At 46.4% G+C, this 9,663-nt stretch overlaps 1 protein-coding gene across 1 annotated transcript; it reads right to left on the minus strand.

Moving 5' to 3' along the window:
* Positions 1 to 2,066: 2,066 nt before the first annotated feature.
* Positions 2,067 to 3,825, minus strand: LOC123063284 (protein SRG1). The gene is made up of 2 exons (XM_044487022.1): positions 3,155 to 3,825; positions 2,067 to 3,079 (listed from the first exon to the last, which is right to left on the minus strand). The coding sequence occupies exons 1-2, from the start codon at positions 3,446 to 3,448 to the stop codon at positions 2,261 to 2,263; spliced, it is 1,113 nt and encodes a 370-aa protein (XP_044342957.1). The 5' UTR covers positions 3,449 to 3,825; the 3' UTR covers positions 2,067 to 2,260.
* Positions 3,826 to 9,663: the final 5,838 nt, after the last annotated feature.

The raw sequence follows: 9,663 nt of genomic DNA on the forward strand, positions 1-9,663 counted from the left end.
GAGCACCTTTATAATCACCCAGTTACGTTGTGACGTTTGATAGCACACAAAGTGTTCCTCCGGTAAACGGGAGTTGCATAATCTCATAGTCATAGGAACATGTATAAGTCATGAAGAAAGCAATAGCAACAAACTAAACGATTAAGTGCTATGCTAACGGAATGGGTCAAGTCAATCACATCATTCTCCTAATGATGTGATCCCGTTAATCAAATGACAACTCATGTCTATGGTTAGGAAACATAACCATCTTTGATCAACGAGCTAGTCTAGTAGAGGCATACTAGTGACACTCTGTTTGTCTATGTATTCACACATGTATTATGTTTCCGGTTAATACAATTCTAGCATGAATAATAAACATTTATCATGATATAAGGAAATAAATAATAACTTTATTATTGCCTCTAGGGCATATTTCCTTCAAACTTGGCCTCAAGTGTATCCCACATATCTTTTCCATTATCAATTGACGCATAAACATCAACTATGTTCTCACCAAGAACACTCAAGAGAGCAGCCTTAAACAGAGTATCCATTTTCTGAAAGGCTTGTGCCTGTTGAGCATCAAGCTCTCCTTCAGGTTTGCCAAGAGTGCGTCATAGCAACTCATAGTTTGAAACCATAAGACTGCTCTCACGCGCCACCTCTTATAGTGGATACCCTCAAACATAGGAGGTCTCATGAAAGCAACAAAACCACTCGGGGTAAATTGCCTATAATAAGGTTTTTGGATTGTTGGAAATATGAGCAATTTACCGAATGATTTTATTAACAGAAATATTAGATAAAGCATGACCAGTATAGTAGTGATAAAACAAGACATGCGATTTAACAAAGAGAAGGTAAACAACATCTTCATATATGAACTGTAACTAAACATACCTAGAGCAGACAGTATAACAAGTTGCATATATGAAATAGAGTCTAACATACCTAGGGAAAATACTAGAACAAGGAACTGTAGCAGGACCTCTAATAGAAAGGAGAAGAACACGTACGGGACAACAGCATCAGAAGCGCTGTACTTGGGGTCGGTGTCCTCGCCTGCCATGTCGTCGAGGAGGTCGTGGACGTCGGGGAAGAAGTCGTCGTCGGGGAAGTAGTCGTCGGCGACCGGATCGTCCGTGATGAAACAACCAGTAGTCGCGCCGAGCGCTTCCCAAAAACCTTATCACCCTTCTCCCGTACAAGACTCAAAAGGTGCGGTTTCAGAGGCCTACTGTCCCGACTCGCGGTGCACGCCGCAAGTCGGGATGAGGAAGACAACAACAACTCAAAAATTGGAACCGGTGGCGAGAGGAAGGAGAAGTTCTGGTGTGTCTCTCTGGGAGGAGCGACCTCCCTTTTATAGAGGGCAGCGACGGGAGGTGAAACGAAGAGACAGAGATGAAGCGAACAGTCAGCAGGCTGCACCGTTCGCATTCGAACTCCACTTTCGCAAAAATCTTTTTGGCTCATTCCCGCCGCGTCGAGGTGTGGCGAGGCGGGCGGCGGAGGAGGAGCGCGCGTGGATGTCCCTCTTATTCTCATGCTCATACAAGTGGGGAAAGAACCTCCCTTATAAAGAGGTCCAACTCCCTCTAAACTAGCAATGTGAGACTAAACTTTAGTTTCACCTCTTGCCTTGCACGAATGGGCTGCGTGGGCCTCTAGGATTTATTAAGAATTTCTGAAACTGCTATTAGGCTAGGCTTAAAATAGACAAAATTTTAGCAATTGTTTGCATTTCTTAGATTCCAAACCCTGCTCTGCTCCCATTATGAGTGGTGCATGGATCTTATACCTTGTTTGTCTGACTTTGAGTGATCCTCGCAGCATATCCATATTGGACTTTCTTTCTATAGGAAGTGGTGAAACTCTTTACATTTTCAAGAGTGATGCTTAGCCCATGGTTTTCTTGCCTTGGTTCTCACCGCTGTTACCTTTTCCTAGTGATGGATGGTAAATTGTTTGCTTTTCAATTGTCAATGGACTAAAAGAATGATCATGGTTAAAGTCCTTTGACGTGAATACCAACTTCCAATTGATGGTGTTTTCCCAAAGTAAAACCCCACCTTGCAATAAAGACAAGAAAAAAGTACTTTTAACTGGCAAATTGTTGCTTTGTTACCCATTCCCGTACCAGGAATACAGTTCTTGCAGTATATTCAGGTGCAGCAGATGCTTCAGGAATCTTAATTACTTAGCAGTTCTGTACACAAACGCACTATCAACTTCAGTATGATGTCTGCAATATAGGATTGTAGTTCTTGGCGGTCTAGTTGATCTTGGCGAAGTCCAGCGTCTTCTTGCCCTCGAGCTTGCTGGTGACGTAGTGCCGGCTGTACTCGCCGTGCTTGAACCTCCGGTACCGGCAGGCCTCCCCGTCGGCGACGAGCTCCGGCAGCGGGCCGAGCTCGACGTCGTAGGCCGGCGCGTAGAACGTGACGATGGACAGCCGGTCCTGCTCGCCGTTGGTCACCGCCCGGTGCTCCACGCTCTTGTACCTGCCGTTCGTGAGCACCTCGAGCGAGTCGCCGAGGTTGACGACGAGGGCGTGCGGGACGGGGTGGACGGGCACCCAGGCGCCGTGCCGGAGCACCTGCAGCCCCGCGCGGGCGGCGTCCTGCTGGAGCACGGTGACCGCGCTCCCGTCGGAGTGCGAGCTCAGCCCCAGCACCAGGTCCGGCCGCGGGCACGGCGGGTAGAAGTTCATCCGCACCGCCTGCACCGCGTCGCCGAACATGCCCGCGAACGTGCCGGGCGCCAGGCCCAGCGTCTCGGCGATGTGCTCGAGGAGACGATGGCAGAGCGCCCTGACCTCGGCGGAGTACCTCTCGAGGGTGTCGGTGAAGTCGGCCGGCGTGGTCGGCCAGAGCTTGGGTTGCCGGATGAACGCCGGGGACACCCCGAGCGCCAGCATGTTGCACCAGTCGAGCTTCTGGTCCTCGGAGAAGACGAAGGCGTGGCCGTAGCCCTGGATGCCGCCCGGCGCCATGGGGTACCGCTCCTTCTCCTCCAGCGGCAGCATGAAGAACTCCCTCGACAACCTCTCCATCTCGTCCAGCAGCTCGCCGTCGATGCCATGGTTCACCACCTACATGTACACGTCACATAATTGGTTTTCACGTGACAGATGATTGATGAAGTGGCCATATCGATTGGTGCGTACCTGGAAGAAGCCCCACTCCTGGCAGGCTCTCCTGAGCTTCTCCAGCTCGTCCACATCGCCGCCGCCGCGCCGGAGCTCGCCGGCGTCGATCACGGGGATCTCCGCGTGCGCGCACACGTTGGCACCGCCCGGCCGGTCATCCCCGTCCCGGACGTACCGCTCCGGCACGTCGTCCACGCACGCCCTCTGGAGCTCCTGCACGTCGTCAACCCGGCCGATCTTAACAACCCCACCGTCCTTCTCCTCCTCCTGCCGCTGCTGCTGCTTAGGGGAGCAGACGGCCGCAGAAGCCATTGCCGACCGTCCTGCTTCTCTGCCGAATATTGCTGCCGGCGTGCGCCTGTATATATAGGCCGGCTACCGAGAGGGAGACATCACTGGGATTCGTCCTGGCCGCTCTTGGTGGGTGTGAGTGTGAGTGTGATGTTATGTCACACGTGAGCTCAGCGCAGCTCCACTCGGCGAGAAAACCGAAAACACCATGAAAGATTCAGAAGTTTCGTGCCGGTGAAAACCATGGCATCCGGTCGAGGATGAGGATCAAGCCGGCAAGCTTTGCTTTCGCTCCGAGTTGGGGTACTATTCTTCTGCTGCCGCTGGTGGCAGGCAGTGTGCGGTCGCTTTAGCGCTTTGGCCGGTTTCTTGGCGAGCTTTTCGCTTTAGTTGGGTACTGTTTTGCGCCATGATCCGCGACTTTGTGACGCGGGACGGCCGAGTGGTTTCAGATGAGACGATTGTTTGCCAGTTTCGGAGGTGGAGGATAGGCACGGGCTGGGGTCCGTACCAAAAACTATGATATCCCGTGATGATGGGGACTGGATGGACGATGCCGTGATGGTGGCTCATGATGCATGTGAACGTCCTTTTCTTTTCTCCAGCAGCATTAGTTTGAACTTTTTTTTTTCTTTTGCTTAGATGAAATGTCATTTTGTTTCTGAAGTCAAAAGGTTTGGTATGGCCTAGCTTGGCCGAGTGTGCCACCGAGCCTAATCAACGGCTCCTCCTGTATCTTGCGGGAGTCAACGCGCTGGTAAGTTGTCAAGACCGCCTTTTTTGGGGGGAAATGTCAAGACCACCCGTGATTTTGACATTCTAACTTCAAAACCACTACTTATATTCATTTTTGAAACAACTCGAAAGCATGTTTTAGAGCATCCACAACTCGACCTAGCAAAATCCGTCCACCCTAAACGTTTGTGGATACGTCTAGATATTCAATTCCACTACTGGATACCTCATTTCAAACCATCAAATTCATATAATTACATGCAACATAAAACCTTGTCTAAATCTTCCCCAGCTACCGTCCTTCTTGTTCCCTCTGTGCCTCAGTCTGACGGTCGTGAGACCCGCGAAGTGAAGGTCCGATCACTGGTGAGGTATAGTGGGACATGGGACACAAACAGGTCCGCATGAGACACGAGGCGCAGTCGTCTCTCATGCCTTACTCTTCCTCGTCAGAGCCTGTGGCCTCAACGTTGCCGGTCAACGTGAGATCGATGATGGATGTGGTTGGCGTTGCGGCTCGGCATTGTGCGACTCCGCCTCTGCTGCCTCGGTAGCAAGGGTTGCCGCGGCCTCCATGCCCTACTCCTTGCACGACAGGCATGCATGCCTCGCATCTGCAGCGTACAGGCTGTAAGCCATGCCGGCGTTTACCTCCAGCTCAGAGCGTGACCCCGCGGGGACGGCATGCCACCGAAGGGGTTGCACCCACCCGGGGGTTTGGGCGCCAGCGGTTGCGCACCGCATCCGATGAGGCGGTTGTTAGGCACCTCCTGCCATCGTCCCCGGTGGATCCATGCGCCATTTGCGTGGACGCAATGGATTCCCGTCGGAACGACTCCGCCCGCGGTTTGGCAAATTTCTACTGGGAGCGGCAGAGAGCCAGACGTACGGCCATCTCCTCCTCGGGGCCGCAAGGGACAAGGTTCCAGTCGACGGATCTAGACCTCTCGATGCCACCCAACCGGCCGCCCCAAACGGCCAAACGTCTGGGCTAACCGCAACTCCAATATTCACCCCATATATGGGGCATATATGGGGATGCCCGGACGTGCACGGGCGCGTCCACCACGTCGTATCCAGCCAGTATGGTTGTCCAGACCCCACATATAATTATCTCTGTCTGCATTCCGAACCAAACCCCAGCCACTCCACTCCACTCCCCTCCACCCCCTAGCTTCTCTTCGGCGAATTCCGGCCTTCTCCGTCATGGTGGGCAACAGATCCGATATGCGTTCGGACAGTGACTGGGCAGGTCGCCCAGGCATATGGGGTGTCCGGTTATAGATGCTCTTATATGGTTTTAGACATTCAAGGGTGAAAATTATACCAAATTGAGTTGAAGGGGTTATGAGTCCATTTGTGGTGGATTTGGAAGGGTAATGTTTATAGTTATTTCAATCCTACTCCTTCGTCACTGCACAGGTGCACTTCAATGGGCTGGCACATTTGAGTAGTTTTTTTAAACACTACAGTTGGTATTTTAGCGGGGCTTTTATTTCTACTAGGTATGTGTCCGTTCGTTGCCACAGGAGCCAAATCTTATAATGCACAATAAGAGCATAATATACAGGGACAAATCCTTTGTTTCTTGAAAATGGTTTCTATAATGAAAATAGACGAGGAGGCTCATTGTTTCCGGAAAAAGACTGCCAAATTCTTCAATTGGTAGAAATGTGGAATGCTACATCAATACAACTAAATTGTATTAGAGGGGGAAATAGATAACGACCTAGTAACATTCTCATTCTAATGAGATGCATACTGATTATGCAAAATTATATTCTAAAAAATAGAACACTCCAACGTCAACTGATAGGAACTACTAAAATTCGTGTCGCATTGTACATCCACTATACCGATGTGACTTACAATACCTTTGTGTTTAGCTACTGATCTGATGTACAATCCTCGATTCAAATGGATCATAAAGATTAACTTCCCTCTTCAATTAAACAGGGCCCAATTCCGCCCTCTCTGCCGATTGTGCGGATGGTAAGTTTCATCATGCCATAGGGTTTGATGTGGTAATTGTCCTTTCCGGCGAACCTGGACGATAATGCATTGACAGTACACAAGATGCAAGAGGATCTGCATGTATAACTGATTAGAATCTTTGGAGAGAGAAAACATATTAGAATTAGCAAACTTGGTGCAACTAAATAGCAATTCACATGCCAATGCCCATTGGGCAATCACTACCACGTAGCAGTACTGCCCAGAAGAGTGCCATCGGTTGGTACATTTGCTGCTTAGCGAAGCTAGAACCTGTCATCCTTCATGTTTTTTTATCTTGGCGCAGAGGATGTTGGAGATGTGGCTGAACAGATGGACCGCACGGATGCTACGGAGAACGAGCAACGACCTCATGCAGACCAAGGCTAGCCAGCGGCACGTTGTCGATGACCCAGTCTGGAAGAAAAGATTGAGAGGATGCATTTTAGTCATGGCATGCATACACGGGGAGAGAAGAATCCGATCAAATGAAGGAAACAACATTTACAAGCAGAGATTCGCCATGTCGTCCAGGCGTGCGGTCGAGGCGTGTGGCGGTGACAACGACTACATCGGTGGTGGCATCCAGGCCGTGTCGTTCCGTTTCCGCAACATCGGAGGTTGCGGATCAATGGCGACAATTTGCGACGTGATTTTCGAGCAGGTGATTTCTGACGCGATTTTAAGGCAAGGTGTGACGCCCATTGACGAATGTAATTATGGTGATTGTGATTCTTTAAGGGAAGGTGTGACACATGTAACTATGGTGATTACGATTTTTAAGGGAAGGTGTGATGCCTGTACCCTATTGGTCATGTAATTATGATGGTTGAATCGAATCATCACTTGTCAATCGGAAAAAAAAGTTGGGTGGATGGACCAAGGTGGGCAGAACGCGGCCCGTCTGGCAGAAAAAGGAACCTTAGGTTCTTTTTAGATATTTATTTCTATTTTCATATTTTTCCTTTTTTTCTCTTTTGGTTCGCTTTTCATTTTAACCTTTCTTTGTGTTTTAATTATTTTTTATTTAGTTTCAATTTATTTTTTCAAACACATAAATATAATTTCCTCAAACTATATGCAACCTTTTTTAACAAACTTTTTTAGAAAATACACGAACATTTTCCAAACACATGAATTATTTTTTAACATATCAACATTGTTTTTAAACATATTATACAAAACTTTTATTTGTAAACATGAGCATGTAAAAAAGAAGAACATTTGTTACTGATCTTAACAATACATTTTTTATTTTACTAAATACAAATTATCATTTCAAAATAAAAATATGAGGCTATTGTACCGAGCCAAGTAGGTGGGCGTAATATGAAGAACCGATATAGTTTAACTGGGCTAGCAGCCCAAGGCGGCCTATTGTGTGTTCTTTGTTTTCCCTTTTTTATTTCTAAATTCATGAATTTAAAAAAAATTGTCAACTTTTTAAGATTTTTATTTTTTTCTCTAATTTATGATATTGCATCCCAAATTGACACACTTTTTTTTAATTCGTGATTTGTTTTCATATCTATGATTTTTTTTCAAATCCATGAGCCTTTTTATAGTTGGAGTAAATATTTCAATTTTTTGATTTGTTTCGAATTCATAGCCAGTTCGAAATTCGTGATATATTTTCAAATTCATTTAAATTTTGGAACCATTTTAAAATTAATGAAACTTTTATTAAATCCATAAAAAATCAAATCCGTGTTTTTTTGAAATATATCCTAAAAACCGGTTAACTGTATTTTTCAGAACCATTGGCTACTGTTTTTTAACAATGAACCAGCAAGCAAGTTTTTTTTTATTTTTAGACTCACAAAGCTTTATTAAGATGTCATTGCAATGTTTACTGTGATGAAACCAAGATCTCCGGGTTGGCCTAACCTAACATGGCGATCAACGCCCAACTTAAGTACATGCTTTGCAAGATTATGCGCCTCCACATTCGACGGCCTAAATTCATGCTTAAAAATAGAAGGAACAAAAGAAGATGACCACTCTATTATTTTATGTATCACCACTCCAAAGCCTGCCGCGCTACCAGTCCGACTCATCAACTGCTTTATTTTGTCTTTCTAATTCTAGCTTAGAAGGTTCCGTTTTTGGTCATTTATTGATCTCGCAAAAAAAAAACTGTAGTCCGATGATAGCACTAGCCCGATGCACATACAGGTCCGAAGCTAGAGCCAGTGCTTCCCTAGCCGCCAATGCTTCAAGGGTCGTTGGATCATTGATGATTGAAAAAATCAGTCCTGGGGCACCCAAGAAATTCCCTACATGATCATGGGAAACTGCTCCCACTGCGCCAAATCCCCCATTCCTTGACATCGCAATATCGACATTAATCTTTGGCTATGGAGTGAGGCCAATGTAGCCGAGCGATGTGCCTAATGGGCCTGCCCAAATGTTGTTCGCGTGTGAGCGCCGATTGGCAAACCAGTGCATAAGGTGATGGGGAGGTGCCGAGGTGGTTTAACTGGCTTATTTGATTTGCTAAAAAACTGGATTATTTGTTGCTAAAATAACCAATTTGGCTTATTTCATGCTTTTGTTCGGTGACATCGATGTAATGCCCTTCTGTTGCAGCCATTTTTGTGTGTGTTTTCTGTTTGTTGAACTTTACACGGTGCTAGCAAGTGCTAGGCAACTGATGTGAAAGAAGAAAGCTGGTGTCAGAAAATTCGCTCCGATTTACTCCCTCTTTTGCAAGGTAATATGAGTTTCATTCATATAACAGAGGTCAAGTTACAAGTTACGTACACAACAACTTGATAAAACTAGAAAGATAGCATAACACTAGCCTTTGGAAAAAGACCATCGGTCAAGCAAGAAAATTACAACCAAGCTCGACGAATCCCTTGGGCATGACACATAGCCTGTCACCTGCCTCCGACACCATTGCAGAAGCCTCCAAAGAAAAATGTGATGAATCACCTGCCACCCGAGCTTGATGCGACTCGAATTAACTCCCACACGTTTCTCTAATTCCAACGTTCCTACCGGGATTGCAGGCATGAGCAACAGTGTGTGTGCGGCTTTGTCTTAGCTATTTTCCGGTTGCTCCCGGTTCACTTGAAGTTGCAAGTTTGTAGCGACTTCACTAATAAATGAGTACTTTTTGTAAAGATCACTCCCCCCTTCTCAGGTTACGACATGACGCATTGTATATGCTCCATTTGTCACAATCAGAGAGTTTTTTTTATAGATTCGTTATTCAAAATATTTTATCTCTTTAACCGTTCATTCAAATCTCAAACTATTTTTATCATTGGATTTCTCGCGTCGAGATTTTTAAAATTCAAAAAATACTCATGTTGATAGATTTGACGAATTTTTTTTTCATTGAAAAAACCGGATGAAAAAGCCCGACATGGAGCATGTCATTTTTCCCTTTCCGAAGAGGCACAACTATGCCTTTCACGAAAACAAATATGTGCCTCCACGAGAAGTAATTCTATGCCTCTCGCGGAATAAATAAAATATGTATTTTCCGAGAAGCATGAGCA

This window comes from Triticum aestivum, chromosome 3A (genome assembly GCF_018294505.1).
Source record: "Triticum aestivum cultivar Chinese Spring chromosome 3A, IWGSC CS RefSeq v2.1, whole genome shotgun sequence".
NCBI lineage: Eukaryota > Viridiplantae > Streptophyta > Magnoliopsida > Poales > Poaceae > Triticum > Triticum aestivum.

What these genes read in the sequence shown, in the direction of transcription:
- LOC123063284 (XM_044487022.1), bottom strand. Translation starts at nt 3,448, where the DNA reads ATGGCTTCTGCGGCCGTCTGCTCCCCTAAGCAGCAGCAGCGGCAGGAG. An exon ending in AGGAGTGGGGCTTCTTCCAG is followed by an intron (nt 3,080 to 3,154) that starts GTACGCACCAAT and finishes GTGTACATGTAG; the next exon opens with GTGGTGAACCATGGCATCGA.